Source organism: Vipera ursinii (genome assembly GCF_947247035.1).
Source record: "Vipera ursinii genome assembly, chromosome: 1".
NCBI lineage: Eukaryota > Metazoa > Chordata > Lepidosauria > Squamata > Viperidae > Vipera > Vipera ursinii.
Genome location: NC_139512.1, coordinates 164,758,584 through 164,775,845, shown reverse-complemented (window position 1 = coordinate 164,775,845; position 17,262 = coordinate 164,758,584). Strand labels below are relative to the sequence as shown.

The window sequence follows — 17,262 nt, the reverse complement described above, 5'->3', positions numbered from 1 at the left end:
CCGTTGCCCCAGTCCTAGGCCTTCAGCTGGGTTTTATAAAAACTTTTCGCTTTAGGCCTCCGCCGCCGTGTGCAAAAAAAAAAAAGGTTCAATCAATCAATCATTTTCAACTTCTCGTGGGGGGAAAAAAAGATCTCGTAAAGTTGGAATTGATTAAACTTTTTAGTCCCACCCAGTCTGCTGTTACCACTGCAGCCTCACCCACCCGGCACACGATGATACATAAGTGGGTTTTGGGTTGCAGTTTGGTCTCTAAAACAGGGGTGTCAAACTCAAATTCAATTTCATCAGCATTGCAGTTGCCCGCAGGGGGCCAGGTGGGTATGGCCTGGGTGGGCGTGGCCTACTGGGTGGGCATGTGCGTATGGCCTACTGGGTGGGCATGGCCAGCTCTACCTCATTCGCATCAAGGGTGCCTATGGGGGCCTGGGCAAGAGTGGGACAGATCTGAGGGTCTCTGGCAGAAGGAGGGTCTCTGGGCCAGGGCCAAGGCAATGGGGGCCGTTCCCTCACTGTTTCCAGGATGGCTTTGCGGGCCGCATGAAACCACTTTGCGGGCTGGATCTGGGCCCCGGGCCTTGTGTTTGACATGTCTGCTCTAAAAGGTTCACCATCACTGGACTAGGCTGACAGGACCTTATGGACATTATCCATCAGCTTCTTTCAAAAGGCAAGACTCATTGTATGGGAGTAGTCCCTGCAGTGCTCTTGGATATATGCCCTTGTTTTTAATTGAAGGCCAATAGTTCAGTAAATGTCTCATTTATCATAGAGGTTTTGTTTCAGACCTCCATCTCTGTGTGCCTGTTAAAGCAGGAACATTTTAACCCTTCCCCTCTGTCTCTTCTCTGTAGCAGAAGTGTGCAACCTTTTAGTTGTCAAGAGCAACATTTTAAGAGACTGCATTCTTCCAAACGGGTGGAACCACAGCACAAATTTGTTTGTGGGTGGGGCCCTTTACTTTTTGAGGTTTATTATACAGTTTTCAGGGACGCAGTGGCTCAGTGGGTTAGGATGCTGAGCTTGTTGATCAGATGGTCGGCAGTTTGGCGGGTTGAATGCCGAGTGCTGCATAACAGTGAGCGCCTGTTACTCGTCCCAGCTTCTACCAACCTAGCAGTTCGAAAGCACATAAAAATGCAAGTAGAAAAATAGGGACCACTACGGTGGGAAGGTAACAGCGTTCCATGCGCCTTTGGCGTCTAGTCATGCCAGCCACATGACCACGGAGATGTCTTCGGACAAGCGCTGGCTCTTCAGCTTTGAAATGGAAATGAGCGGCCTCTAGTGTCAGAAACGACTATCACGCATGTGCGGGGGAACCTTTACCTTATACAGTTTTCACGTGTTTTACATCTGAAACTGGCAGGAAATCAATCCCAGACGGGTTTCCAAAGGCCACAGGAAAAGGGTCTACATCTCAAGAGACCACAGCATCACTGGTGGCCCTCCCTCTCCTTGGGCCCCTTACATCTTCCTTCCCATTCAGCTAGAAGACAAGCTTGCTAGATGATTCATCCCTTCCATTTGTCCCCTCTCCCCCTGTCTTTCAAGCGTACTTTTTAAATATGTTTCCTCTTAATTATGTAACTGGGACAAACATAAAATGTTTGCTGTCAGGCGCAAAAAATCAAGATTGCAGCATAGTTGAATTAGTGAAGTGTATATTCAAGAATCTAGTCAGCACTAAATTGGTGCTAAGGGTCCATGGAATTCAAGGGGGAGCTGGAGTTAGAGCTCTTGTGCCAACACAAGAGTTCTAAATTTATGGTGCATTTAACTCCGCCCTCTCAGCTCTGCCTGCTCTTCTACATTTGCATGAAGAGAGACTTTCATGTATTCTTTCCATGAGGTACCCTGTTTAATTCTCTTCCCTTTAAAATTCTGCCTCAGTGAAAACAATATAAGTTAAAAGCAAAAAAGTCGAGCTGTTGGTTTTTTCCTCACTCACTACAGATTTACAGGGGTTTTTTTTTCCACCCACTTGTCAGCCACCTGCTTTGTTCTGTTCCTTCAGGCACATAGCAGAACTGATTTTCTACATGGAAGAGCTTAGAGCACACGTACGAAAATATGGCCCAGTGATGCAGAGATACTATGTTCAGTATCTATCAGGTTTTGATGCAGTTGTTTTAAATGAACTTGTACAGGTGAGTGGTGAAGATTTTGCCATGAAATCTGATAAAATTTACAAGAGTTGGATTAAATACTGTTGTGCTTTTTTTGTTGTTGTTGTTGAAATTCCTGTTTAAAGTCAGTATAAAAGTCTATGTTTCCTGTTAGTCACCATAAAAAGATGCACTAGTGACAAAAATATTTTTAAGGTGTCCATATTTTGTCTGGAAGGACAAAATTGCTTTATTTACAATAAGTCACTTTTTCCAGTGTCCACTAGATGGGGCTCAACACTTGTCCTTCATCAAAGATTCATTAGGCCAGGGGTAGGCAACCTCCGCTCTTTTATGACTCATGGACTTCAACTCCCAGAATTCCTGAGCCAGATATGCTGGCTCAGGAATTCTGGGAGTTTTTGTTTTTTTTAATTCTATTTATATCCCGCCCTTCTCCGAAGACTCAGGGCGGCTTTACAAGCTTAGCAGTTGCCTTCATTCTATGTATATGCCTGCTTATTAGGGCTTTCACACACACCCCAAGCGGCATTATTACAAAGTCAGTTTAATTGCCCCCAACAATCTGGGTCCTCAGTTGAAGTCCATGAGTCATAAAAGAGCGGAGGTTGCCTACCCCTGCGCTGTTCAGAAGGGAAAATAAGTTATCCGTGTGCTTACATTTTAAACCATAGATGCATATAATAATGGTGAAGTTTCTTCTCATAAGGAAAAGGACTGTGAGGACCTCACAGCAGAAGTGAAAACATTAAAGTAAGCAACTAGTGCCTCTCTCCCCTCTTTTATTAGTGTAGTTTAGTAAGCTTTGAATGTTTATTTATTTTTATTTGATTTATGTACTTAGCTGGGTTGTTGAGATGGTAACAGAAACTGAACAACAAACTGTAGACAAAAAGTTAAAAATGTGTGTTGAAAATGGCCACTCTCATTAATTAAGAAAAACCTGGGGAAAGAAATGGGTTGTGACTGCGCAACTAAACAGGAAATACGCTCCATGGAACTGTGAGGAAGCCTCCGTCCCTTTTAGAGTACTCTATGTGTGAACCTTGGTCATCAGTGGCATTTTTAGAATGTCTTTTCCCCATGTCTAATGTTTGGATAGCTTCCAAAAAAAAAGAGAGATGGTCCTTCAGATAATTAGGTTGTAATTATACAATATACATATATAGATAGGTATTTATAAAAATAAGTCATTTATATGGCACTTTAGGACTCAGAAGGAAGTCCTCTTCCATAACCTGAACTTCCATGCATTTCAGCTCTACATAGCCTGGTTAAGACAAGTTTTCTAAAACATTTGATATTAACTGTTAGGTTGACTATCCCTGGATGTCAGCATTTGACTTGTAAAAGTTCTCAAATATCTTTAATTAAAATCACTAGTTTTCCTGCTTTCATCAATAACCTCTTAGATTTATATAGATAGGGGGGAGTGTTAAATATATAGTTCATTTTTTGTTGTACTTTGTAATTATTGTAGCCTGATAGCCATGAAACAACATTAAGAACAGATTTCAGATTAAATACTATGGGTTGATTTTATTTTTTTAATACTGTCTATAAAATGATATACTCTCCTTATTATTACTCACCCTAACTCTTTTATACATAGATTGCATGCATCAGACTTTATATACTGTCAACACCACTTAGAGTTTATCTACATATATATCTGGCAAGGGATGCAAGTAATGGGGAAGGAAAACTTCCTAACGTCTCTGTGTGTGTGTGTGTGTGTGTGTGTGTGTGTGTGTGTGTGTGTGTGTATTGGCACTTTAGATTCAGTGCTTGGATTTTGTGGGAATGTGAACAACAGCCTTCCTACATCAGTTTAAAGCAGAAGGCAACTAAACAATCCCAGGAAAAGAAGTCATTGCTTTAAAGAATTGCAGGCACTTGTTAAATCCACACTTTCATAGGTCTCAAAGCACCTCTTTATCAATACAGTACAATACAATACAGCTGGAAGGGACCTTGGAGGTCTTCTAGTCCAGCCCCCTGCTGAAGCAGGAGAACCTATACCATCTCAGACAAGTGACTGTCCAGTCTCTTCTTAAAAACCTCCAGTGATGGAGGGCCCAGGATGTCTGAAGGCAAGCTAATTCCACTGGTTAATTGTCCTCACTGTTAGGAACTTTCTCCTTAATTCCAGGTTGCTTCTCTCTGATCAGTTTCCAGCCATTGTTTCTTGTCCTGCCCTCTGGTGCTTTGGAGAATAATGTGACCCCCTCTTCTTTGTGGCAGCCCCTCAAATACTGGAATACTGCTATCATGTCACCCCTATTTCTTCTTTTTTTTTTAGACTAGCCAAATCCAAGTCCTACACCTGTTCTTCGCATGTTTTAGACTCCAGGCCTTTGATCATCTTAGTTGCTCTCCTCTGAACTTTTTTTCAATATGGTGTAGTATGGTGATCAAATTTGGTTGCAGTATTGCTAGGGTTTTATAAAGCAGTACTAATTCTTCGTGTGATCTTGATTCTGTGCCTCTTTTTATACAACCCAGGTGTGTATTAGCTTTTTTAGCTACTGCTGTACACTGCTGGTTCATAGTCAAGTGATCATCTACTAGGACTCCAAGATTCCTCTCATAGTTACTGTTTTTGAGCCAGGTCTCGCCTAATCTGCACTTATATCTAAATGTAAAATTTTGCTTTTTTCCACATTAAAACTCATATTGTTGGATAGGGCCCATTGTTCAAGTTTCTCAAGATCTTTTTGGATCCTGAGCTTGTCTTATAGGGTGTTGGCTATTCCTGCCAGTTTACTGTCATCTGCAAATTTGATGAGTTCCCCTTCTATTCCCTCATCTAAGTCATTGATGAAGATTTTGAAGACTACGGGGCCTAAGTCAGAGCCTTGTGGTACTCCACTGCTTACTTCTCTCCATGTGGATGTAGTTCCATTGAGGACTTTGTTGAGTGCGGTTTGTCAGCCAGCTACAAATCCATCTGGTGGTGATGTGATATAGAGTTTGTAAGTGAGTGTGTTTGTGTGTACATATAAAGAATTCCCTTTTGTGGTTACTTGCAGTTAGTGATTGATTACAGAATTAACCAATGTTGTAACTTGTTCCCTTTATACATTTTAATATTTAGAATCTTTCGGTGTGCCCTGAAGATGAATCCATCATTATGTCCTCTTTTGTAAACACTATGACTTCCTTGAGTGTGAAACAAGGTAAGTGTGTGTGTGTGTGTGTGTGTGTGTGTGTGTGTGTGTGTGTGTTAGTGAGTGAGTGAGTGAGTGAAAGAGAGAGAATGAGATTAAAGGGTTTAAAAGGAGTATGGTTTCGTTGAGTTCCATAATCTTCGTTCCTCATTAAAAGCTACTCCCTTATACCAGACAGTGGCATAAGAATAGAAATCTTGTGAGATATCCATATGTCGCAAGATCTTAATATTTACAAACAACATTGTGAGGTTTGGACCTTTAGTATATCTTATTTATTTATTTGTTCGGGGGCACCTATAATAGTGGAAGTGTTCTTGCTTGAAAGTGCTGGTTCCTGCTTTTTATCATTCTGAATAACGTTGTACACACAAATATATAGAGAGGTATATGTTTCATGCAGCTGTTTTAACCAAGTGAATAAGTGTCTTTGAACAATAAGTGTCATTCTTTTCTTTCCTGCATGTGTTTTTTTTTTAAAAGCAACTGCCCACTGTCAGAAACTGAGCTGTCAGTCTTTCATTTTCAAATATAAACTCATCTTCTTCTAGATAACCCTACTCTTGAAAGCTAATGTGGCATTATCTTTGCCTATGCTTGATCTCTTCAGTTTACTGTAGACTGTAATGTCCAGTGCAGGTACAGTTGGCAGAGATGCTAAATTGAGAAGATTCCTTGAAAAGTATTTTCAGAAACTAAGAACTCTGTGGAAAATTACCAATATCACTTAGGTCTCCCTGAACATTTTGACTAGCAGTGTTTCACAGGACAATTATCTGATAACAATAATAAGATGTTGAAACTTAGATTTCCTCAGTTCAAATTTCAGTTAGTTGTATAAACTGAGTTTTATTATTTATTTATTTATTTATTTATTTATTTATTTATTTATTTATTTTATTTTAATTCCATTTATATCCCGCCCTTCTCTGAAGACTCAGGGCGGCTTACAAGCTTAGCAGTAGCCTTCATTCTATGTATATGCCTGCTTATTAGGGCTTTCACACACACCCCCAAGCGGCATTATTACAAAGTCAGCTTAACTGCCCCCAACAATCTGGGTCCTCATTTTACCTACCTCGGAAGGATGGAAGGCTGAGTCAACCTTGAGCCTGGTGGGATGCGAACCTGCACTAATTGCAGGCAGCTGGTGTTACTTAAGGAGGCATTAGCCCACTGCTCCACCAAGGCTCTTTTATTTAGAGAATGTAGAGAGCTTTGCATAGGTCTAAAAATAATCAGCAAAATTCTGATATTAAATACATTTTACGAATTGAGGGATTATCTTCATTGTGCATTAATAGTGTGCTACAGAGTTGATTTTTCATTTCCTTCTATGGTGCAGTTGAAGATGGAGAGGTATTTGACTTCAGAGGAATGAGGCTTGATTGGTTTAGATTACAGGTAAGAATTATTTTCTTGTACTCTAGAGCAGAGGTCCCCAACCTTTTGGGCACCAGGAACCGGTTCCTTGGAGAAAGGTTTTTCTGCGGACCAGAGGGTGTGTAGTTTTGTGTGCTACCTGCATCTCGCAGATGTGGCTTTGCTTGTTTGTGTGGACCGGTTGCTGGCATGACACGGCCCAGTACCGGTCCATGGACTGGGGTTTGGGGACCCCTGCTCTAAAGTGTTTTGCTTTTTTTCTAATTTTCAGTCAAGCCAATAATTTTTAAGTGTATTTACTAAATAATAATAAATGAACTTAAATGATTAAAGCTGCCATTTTGCTCTGCTAGTAAAAAGTACATTTGCTACATGTTCTCATGCATGGAATAATTTGCATATGTGTTTGGTTAGTTGGAACAAAATAGTATACAAATTAACAATAACAGGCGTAGATCTAGAATTTTTCCAACTGATCATTCCTAAATAGAAATGTTTTTAGAAGTTGCCTACTATGTTGTTTCATATAATCATATTCATAATGTGAGGATAAAACATACGGTACTATACCATTCACATAGTTAGAAAGCAAAATATAAAAACCTAAGATTGTTTACATGGGCTCTGCCTAGTGATGGGAAAGATAGTTTCTCAAAGATTCCATTGATTTTGAGTTGTTAATTTTTAAGTATATTCAAAAATCTGCAGTTAAAAAAAGTATAACACAATACACAACGTTGATCTGATTCAATCAAATTATACCTTGGTTTAGAGGTGAAATATGCCCAGATTTTAATAGGCATTTGTGTACTTCGTTCCATGTCTTTTATGATGAAACAAATCAGTGTGTCCATGATTAATTAATCATCTCCCATCTCATAAGCATAGGATATGTTTTATATTGCAATAACTCATGGCTTTAAAACAAAAAGCCCTTTGTTAATCTTAGACATGAATTGGTTTGCTGACAAGCAAGCAAATGTTATTTTTCTCCACCTACGTTGTAGTTTTCCCATATTTATTGCTGTTACAGGGCATTACATTGATTTGTGTTGGCATAACTTCCCTGTATGATTTCATTGATTCTTATTGGACATGTTGGAAAGAGCTCAGGGTAGTCCAATATATAGGCTTTAAGAGCAATGCTCAAATTAGATTTTTTTTTAACTGCTTTGATGTCAGGAAGTAGGATGCTATTAAATCAAACATTGATTCTCTGGAGTGGGTTTCAGTGAAGGTACAAGCTATTCTGGCAAGGCATTGTAGAGACTGGTCAATTGGCAGAACTGCTGTCAAATTCTAGCTGAATAAGCCCAACCAAGCAAAACACCAGAGACATGATGAACTCCAATGTTAACTTTATTAAGCAATAAACAATCCGGCAAGTTCTGAAGTAAAAGCTAGCTCTGAAGCAATGGCGGGAAGCAGTTAAAAGTGGAAAACTCTCCCTCCCATCTCTGACAGTACATATCACATTGTCCAGTACATCTTCTGGTAATTGTTATGAGAAGAAACTTTAGTTTGCCAAAACAACTCTTCAGCTCTCACCATGAGAAGACACACCTGTGGATTCAAACGGTTCCCCTCTCCCCCTCCCGCACTGTTGGCTACCCAGCGGTCCTAAAGACAGTAGTCTTCACAGCTGCTTCCAATTTTGTCATTTCTCGTGCTAGCTGTATCTGGGCAGAACAAGCTTTGGTTTGCATCAAATAAGCCACGTATGAACCATTCATTTATTTTCACGTAACATAGCAAGCTAGTGACACTTTTCTGACTGTCTAGCTTCAGTCTTTGGAGCATTGGGTATGTCTTTTGACATATTTTCTAGAAGTTCTAAAACACAGTCATCTTAATCTGGAGCGCAAGCCTTTTCATAAAATAAACCTTAGATGTGGCTCTTGTTTAAAGCAAGAGCGCCAGGTAGCACCAGGTTATTTGAAGAAATGTAAAATAAGGTGTTACAAATAGAGATCTGTAATAACAGTTGAATAGCCAAATCAGTTTAGAAGGTTATCCCGCCTGTTCTTGATGAATATATTGTGCATACCTCAAGAGTATCCTTCTGGAAAGATCCCATTGTTAAACCCAAATCAGTTTTTCTTGGAAGTTGTTTTTTAAGATAATGTGTAAAGTCTGGTTTTCCTCAGTTGTTCAAAGAACAAGAGTTGGAAGAACATGCTGGTCTTTTTTTATATAATGTTGGATTTTTTTTTCAAATGCTATAGGAGAATATGCTTAAAATTTTAATTCTGCATTTGGACTTAGGAGGTTTTTGGCTAAACAAACTTATTTTTTTTTAACATACTGTTTCAAGTAATATTTACTTAATTGCTAATTGGCACATTACTATTTTGATCTGATTTGGCTTTCATCCCACTCAAGTAGCTTTATAAAAAAATATTTAAGCAATAAATGCTCTTTTATAAGGAAAATAAATAGCTTCCATAATTCTGGATTGAACAGTTATATAAAAGTAACTGGGAAAATCATCTTCCTAGATTCTCAAATGACTCTTATCAGTTTTGCTTATTTGTAATTGCCTTTCTAAAAATAGACAAAATTGTTTACACACAAAAAGTTGTTAAGGAGCATTTTGAAATTTTCTAAATGGTGATTGATAAAAGTGACCTGTCCCAAGTTAAGCAAAATATAATGAAAGCATATTTTGTTTTATTTTTCATTCAGTTTTATTACATAAATATTTCCATATAAATGGTGACAGATTCTCTCGAAGGAATAGGTCTTAGCCTGGGATCCGTCTTTTGTTTATTTTCCTTGTTTTTTATATTTACAGGCTTATACTAGTGTGTCCAAGGCTTCGCTTAGTCTTGCTGACCACAGAGAACTTGGAAAAATGATGAACACAATCATTTTCCACACAAAAATGGTAGACTCTTTGGTTGAAATGTTGGTTGAAACATCAGATCTTTCTATATTTTGGTACGTCATTTAATTTAATTCTGAAATTTTGATATTTGTAATGTTTTCTCACCCGTCTCTAAAGAGAAGGTATAAATTAAGAAATGCTTCAAAATCTCTGCTGTTAACACGATTAGATTGCAATTTATTGTTGTGTAGGACCCACTGAATTCCATGGAACAGTTTTGAATAGACATTATAGAAATGCACTGTTAATACATATGAGCTATTTTAGTTCAGAGATTGGAAGGGAACCAACTTAATCTGGATTTTAGTCATTTGATGCCTACAGAAGAGCAGGAATATAGCTACTGATTTTATTAAATTGTATCAGTTTAATCTAGTTGATTAAACTAGCCTCTTCACCATGCTATTGCTTATATACCTGTTGACAATAACATACCTGAGGCGGTAAGAAATAGATCTTTTTTTTTTTTTTATTGAAAAGTTTTACAATACAATTTTCCATTAAAAACCCCCATCCCCCCCGACCCTCCCCTCCCCAGCTCCCCCCTCCCTCTTCCCTCCCTTGCCTCCCCCCTTCCCCCCTCCCTCTTCCCTCCCCGTACCTCCCCCCCACCCTCCTCCCCCCCCCCCGGACTTCCCAGAGCTAAATACAAGGTATATATATATAAAAACAATCATAAGCAACCATATACTAACAACCATAAATTCTAAAATCCATCACCCTCTAACTTGTATAAGAACAAACAAAACTTAACATTATTAAATATATATAAAAAAGAAAATTGGAAAAGAAAAGAAAAAACACGAAAGAAGACTTATTCAAATGCTAGATAAAACTTCTTAACCCTATACTTATTCTGGATAAACTCAATCCACTTTCTCCATTCCATAATATAACGTTCTTGCGAGTGATCTTTCAAATAAGCCGATATCTTCGCCATCTCTGCCAGGTCGGAAACCTTTAAAGTCCATTCTTCTATGGTCGGCAGCTCCTCTTTCTTCCAATATTGTCCTATCAAAAGTCTTGCTGCCGTAATTAAATTCAGCATCAACTTAGAGTCCACCACTGTAGCATCAACAATTATTCCCAACAAAAAAAATTGCGGACAAAACTTTATCCTTCTTTTAAAAATCTTCTGTATATTCCACCAGATTTTAATCCAAAAGGCCTTAACCTTTTTACATGTCCACCATATGTGAAAATATGTTGCATCTTCAGCCCCGCACCTCCAACACTTAGGCTGATAATTCGGGTACATACTTGCAAGTTTTTTAGGATCTAAATGCCATCTATAAAACATCTTATAAAAATTCTCTCTTAAATTTTGAGCTTGAGTAAATTTCACATTCCTCACCCAAATCTTCTCCCACATGTCCATAGTAATAACTTCCTGGATATTTTGGGCCCATTTTATCATACAGTCCTTAACAAGCTCTGTTTCTGAATCAATCTCAATCAGTGCAAGATATATCCGTTTAATGTGTGCAGGTCCCTGATTTCTAATTTGCTTTATCAAATTTTCATCAATCGTTGCAAATCCAATTTTCTGGTCTTCTTTCCACCTGGCCCGTAGCTGAGTATATTGAAACCATGTTTGTACAACCTTCTCTTCTCGCAAGAAGCTATATGATTTCAAACACCAAACATTCCTTTCTAAACTTAAAATTTCCTTGTGGGTAGTCTCATCGTGTTTGAAACCAGCATGTATATTTTCTATTGCGTGTTTTGGAATTGCCCACAATGGTATCTTACAACTTAACTTATGTCTATACTTCTTCCAAACTCTCAGCAATGCCTGTCTTAGAATATGCGTCCTAAACACGGTACCTACCTTCTTATCATACAACAAATATGCATGCCAGCCAAACAACAAATCATGGCCCTCAAGATTTAATAACCTCGATTGCGTCAAATTAATCCAATCACTTATTCCTACTAATGCAGCAGCTTCATAATATAATTTAAAATTAGGCAATTTAAGGCCACCTCTCTCACGAATATCCTGCATAATCTTAAGTTTAACTCGTGGCTTTTTCCCTGCCCACACAAATTTATTGATACCACGCTGCCATTCCTCCAAGTTAGAATCTTTCTTAAGAATCGGTATCATTTGAAATAAAAATAAAAATTTGGGCAGGACATTCATTTTCACTGCTGCAATCCGTCCCAACAAAGTCAATTGCAATTTTTGCCAACTCTCCAATTCTTTTTGAATTTTCCCCCACAATTTTTCGTAATTATTTTTATATAGCTTTGTATTCGAGGGCGACAAAATTACCCCCAAATATTTAACCCTTTTAACAATCTCAAATCCAGTTAATCCTTCCAAGAAGGCCTTCTGTGAAACTGTCATGTTTCTAGCCAAAATTTTAGTTTTCTGTATATTTACTTTAAATCCAGAAACCTTCCCATATTGTGTTATTATCTCTATCAGGTCCACAACAGAATTCTCTGGCTGGGTCACTGTAACAACCAGATCATCTGCAAATGCTCTCAATCTATAGTCTTGATCTCCAACTTGTATCCCCTTAATTTTTTCCGAATTCCGAATCTTGTTCAATAATATCTCTAAAGTTAATACAAATAGCAAGGGCGATAACGGACATCCTTGCCTTGTACCCTTCTCAATATTACATACTGCCGTCAAGCTATTGTTAACTATGATTCGGGCAGTTTGCTTTTGATATAATGCCCTAATCGGCTGCAAGAAATTTTCCCCAAAATCCATTTTATCTAACATTCTGAACAGAAATTGCCAATTCAATTGATCAAAAGCCTTTTCAGCATCTAAAAAGATTAGCGCTGCAGAGATCTGGTTGTGTCTTTCCAAAAACTCTAACACATCAACTATATGTCTAACATTATTTTTCATTTGCCTACCACTAATAAACCCCGTTTGATCCCCATGAATCACCTGTTGCAGAACCCTCATCAGTCTATTAGCCAAAACCTTAGCAAATATCTTATAATCTGTATTTAAAAGCGAAATCGGTCTGTAATTTTTAACTTGAGTAGCATCCTGATCTTCCTTCGGAATCAATGAGATAAAAGCTGTTCTCCAAGACGGTGGCACCTTTCCCCCCCTCTGGATTGTCTGGAACAGTTCCTTTAACGGTTTTATCATCTCAAATTGTAAATTTTTATAAAAGGCCGCAGACAAGCCATCCGTACCGGGCGCCTTATCAACCTTCAAATCCTTAATTGCTGTAAGGATTTCTTCTTCTGTGATCAGTTGGTTAATCCCCTCTCTTTGTGCTTGCGTAAGGACCGGAATATTAGCATTCTCCAAATATTTATCAATGTCTTTTACCTCAATTTCCTCTTTGGTATATAATTTCGAATAAAAATCCACAAAAGCATCCTTAATTAGATTCTGTTGAAACACAACCCTTCCTTTATATTCAATCTTGTCTATATTAGAGGCCCTTTGTTTCTTCCTCAGTCTATAGGCTAACCATCTGCCTGGTTTATTAGCGTTGCAAAAAGTATTATGCCTAGCAAACCGCAGATTGGTTGCCACTTGGTCTGCCATTAATTTATCAAATTGTCCTCTTAACAGCCTAATAGCCTCTTTAATCTTCACGTCCCCTGGATTCAAAATCAAAACCCTTTCTTTTTCCTTTATTTCATTCTCCAGTTCTTTCCTTCTAGTTTCCATTACACGTCTACGTCTATTATTCATATATATCAACACCCCTCTCATATAGGCCTTACTAGCATCCCAAACCATATCCATCGAGGTACCCTTATTCATATTAATCTCGAAAAAATCCTTCATCCGCTGTTTACATTCTTCCACATTTCTCTGATCTCTAAACAAGTTCTCATTTAGGCGCCACGAGCGCCTATCTCTTTTCTCCTTATCAATCTCCAACCAAACTGGACTGTGGTCTGAAATAGTTCTTGCACATATCTTCACTTTTTTAGTTCTCAAAAAGAAGAAATAGATCTTGTGTGGAGGCCATAAGACGAGGCTAGCGATGGGTGTAGAGTTGGGTCATTGCTGCCAGCATGCCATTCATCTGTTTGGCGGTTGGTGGTACTGTGCAACAACAACAGGGGGGAAAATTGTGCCATCCAATCAGTTTTGACTCCTGGAAACTGCCCTTTGCAGTTTTCTTGGCAGCATTTTTTAAAACTGGATTTGTTATAGGGCTGAGTGAGAATGACAGGCCTAAGGTCTCCCAGCTGACTTTGGCCTAAGCCAGGACTAGAATTGAAATGTCCCAATTTCTAGACTAGTGCCTTAACCACTATACCAAACAGGCAATGGGACACAGGTATACCCTTTTTCATTGTTTTGCTTTTATGTTTTATCAAAATCCACTCAGAAACATTCTTCTGGGTTGAATTTTTCTTTCAAGAGGGCAAGATTGACTTATTTCAGAAACTTCTGAAGTGGAGATTGATTCAGTTGTTATGTATTATTGCTCTAAATTTATTTATTCCTCTAATTTTTATTAGAATAATTTGTGATGTTGTGAAGCTCTCGTATGTTACATCATATTTCAATCTTTAGATGGTCTCAGGCATTGTATAAACAGAATATACCATGTTTCCCCGAAAATAAGACCCAGTCTTATTTTTTATTTTTATATTATTACATTATTTTATTTTTATTTTTATTTTTTGCCTCCAAAAGAGGCACCAGGTCTTATTTTCAAGGGGGAGGTCTTTTCCACTAATCTCGCAGCAGCAGCGCTGACAGCCCCGCCCATCGGCCCACTTCTTTCACAGCCGAAAGAGCAGCTTCATTCTGCAGTTGAGAATGGAGCTCCGGCCTTCATTTCCAAAAGACCTGTGCAACCAAGAACCAAGCTAGGGAATGAATCCATAGCTCGGTTCTCGGCAGCAGAGGCCTTCCGGAAAGGCCTCTGATGGCAAAATGCAGGCCGGAACTCCATTCTCAGCTGCAGAATGAAGCTGCTCCTTCGGCCGCAGAAGAAGTGTGCCAATGAGGCAAGTGTTGATCCATGGGAGGCCCGGCTGCAATGGTAAGCTCCACCCCCACACTAGCTTGATTTTTAGGCGTGTGCCGTGCCCCAAAACCCAGGCTTATTTTGGGGGTAGGTCTTATATAAAATAAGCTAGGGCTTATTTTCAGGGTAGGTCTTATTTTTGGGAAAACATGGTAGGATATGATTTTTGGTAAGTTAAATGCATGCACTTAGGTGCATATTTTATACTGTTTATTGATATAAAACATTTTTTTCAAGTAAGATGAAAATGAATATACTGTTTTCCAATGATTCTGAACAGTTTTTACAGTCGTGCTTTTGAGAAGATGTTTCAGCAGTGCTTGGAATTGCCCTCCCAGTCCAGATACTCAATTGCATTTCCGCTGCTTTGCACTCACTTTATGAGCTGTACCCATGAACTGTGCCCAGAAGAGGTAATACGGTGACTTAAAGTAACCCTTGCATAAGTAAAAAGAGAAGCTGGAGGATGATACTGTTTTTTATATATAAACACACATATGTTTGTGTGTGTGTGTGTGTGTGTGTGTGTGTGTGTGAAAGGGAAGACTAGATTAGAGTGCCCACTTCATCAACCACAATGAATCTGCTTTAACATAGTTCAAAATTTTGTCTATTAGAAGTTCCTCCATTCTTGAGACATAAAAAACAGAGAGAGCTGGCTACTCACTCATACACACGTATAAATAAATACACTAAAGTTTAAATCAGTGTTCAAATGTGCTGACTAGTTTATTAAAATATTTACACCTTCAATTTTCATAAATGACCCTTTAGACAGAGGAAACTTAAAATTCATGGGACATAAGCTGATAACTGATATAAATGCAGGTTCAGGTAGAAAAAAATGATTCCTATCGGATCAGCCTTACTTAAGTCTGCTTGTGGCAATGTTGAAGAAAAGGGGCAAAATTTATTTAGAGGTAATATGTCAGAGAGTAAGGAGTGCAGTTTGGTCTCATCCCCAACTCAGCAAAATTTTAGAGGAAACAGTTCTTAGTACGGGCTTGAGCTGGTTAGTTTCATTCCTTCTAAGTTAAGGATTTTTTTTTAAAATGTATAAAATTATTCATATTGGTTCACATATATCTGGGGTGGAAAGAGGTTAGCTAGATATAGTAAGAATGCGTGTCATCTCTTTAATGCTAATACTTTTGAAGGGAAGTCTAGCCTTGTGTACTCAAGATATCTGTTTATTCATTAGATTTATATCCTGTTGCTCAGTGTGTATAAACTGAATTCTTTAATATAGTGACTAAACTATAAAGAATAACACCTATTTGCCCTGGTGTTCACTCAGATAAATTCTAAAAGTTATTTTCAATGAGTATTAATGATCTCCTAATTTTAAAAGAGTAGAAATAAATTGAGAACTGGATTTATCTTGATAGAGACACCACATTGGTGATCGCAGTCTCTCCTTGTGTAACATGTTTTTGGATGAAATGGCTAAACAGGCCCGGAATCTTATCACAGATATTTGTACAGAGCAATGTACCCTAAGTGACCAGGTAAGAGTTAAATCTCGTTATTTTGTGCTGTAACTAAATGAAACTCGGTACTATGCAATAATTATACATTCTTTGTTTATCCCTGCCTGTAACCCTTTGTATTCCATAGTTTACCTTGTCCCCACTCACATTGAAAAGCCCTTTGGGCACAAACCTGTTTTTTGTTTCGTTTTTTTCATTCTATGTGAAATGTCACCTACATAAAATGAAAAATACGCAAAGTCATAAAAAACTTGAATATTTCTTTAGATCATCTGTCTCCAATTAACTGCCCATCCTACAAGACCTGAAAGGGTTGGCATGCTTCAGCTCTCATTAATTAGACAGAACAAGATCTACATATTCTCTGTCAAACACCTACCCTATGGAACAATAGACACCCTCAATGCTAAATTGGCACCTACCCCTGCCAACCTTTAAGAAGACTCTGAAGCCTTGGTTCTGATGTGAGCCAGGATGATAAGGCAGGTGGAATAGTAAAGGGTGTGGGCCTAGTCCCCAGTGTAGTGTGTTTTAATTTAATTTTAATTTAATAACATTTATATACCGCCCTTCTCCCTGAGGACTCAGGGCGGTTCACAGGGCAGAATAAAATAACCAATACAAACATTAAAAACAGATTAAACAATTGCCCTAGTTAAAAACAATATGATACAACGCTAAAAACCCCCAGAAAAATTAAAAAACAAAAAATAAAACAACCCCAACACTCCCCCTCAGGCTAGGCCGGCTTGTACAAACAAAAATGTCTTGAGATCGCGGCGAAAGGAGCGAAGATCGGGCGCCATCCGGAGCTCTACCGGTAGCTGATTCCACAGCTCCGGAGCGCCCACAGAGAAGGATCTCCCCCTGGGGGCCACCAATCGACATTCTCTGATCGGTGGCACCCTGAGGAGGCCCTCTCTGTGGGAACGCACAGGGCGCAGGGAGCTTGATGCCGGCAGCAGATGTTCCCTGAGGTACTCCGGCCCCATGCCATGGAGTGCTTTGAATACCGTTACCAGTACCTTGAATCTCACCCGGAAGACAACTGGCAACCAATGCAGCTCACGGAGCAGAGGTGTAACGTGGGAGTATCGGGAGACTCCCAACACCACTCTCGCGGCTGCATTCTGTACCAGTTGGAGCTTCCGAGTGGTCCTCAAGGGCAGCCCCATGTAGAGAGCGTTGCAGTAGTCCAGACGAGAGGACACGAGCGCATGAGTG

General features: G+C 38.9%; 1 protein-coding gene across 3 annotated transcripts in view; it reads left to right on the top strand.

The window, feature by feature from the left end:
* NCKAP1 (NCK associated protein 1) overlaps positions 1-17,262 on the top strand; it is an 86,477-nt gene that overhangs the window by 46,422 nt on the left and 22,793 nt on the right. For all 3 annotated transcript variants that reach the window (XR_014494035.1, XM_083375970.1, XM_083375969.1), the window contains exons 13-18: positions 2,018-2,150; positions 5,227-5,308; positions 6,645-6,703; positions 9,477-9,622; positions 14,829-14,961; positions 15,937-16,056. Coding sequence is in view for 2 of the 3 variants with exons in the window: in XM_083375970.1 (XP_083232096.1) it covers positions 2,018-2,150; positions 5,227-5,308; positions 6,645-6,703; positions 9,477-9,622; positions 14,829-14,961; positions 15,937-16,056 (673 nt within the window). In the remaining variant the exon portion in view is untranslated. The remainder of the gene's footprint in view (positions 1-2,017; positions 2,151-5,226; positions 5,309-6,644; positions 6,704-9,476; positions 9,623-14,828; positions 14,962-15,936; positions 16,057-17,262) is intronic.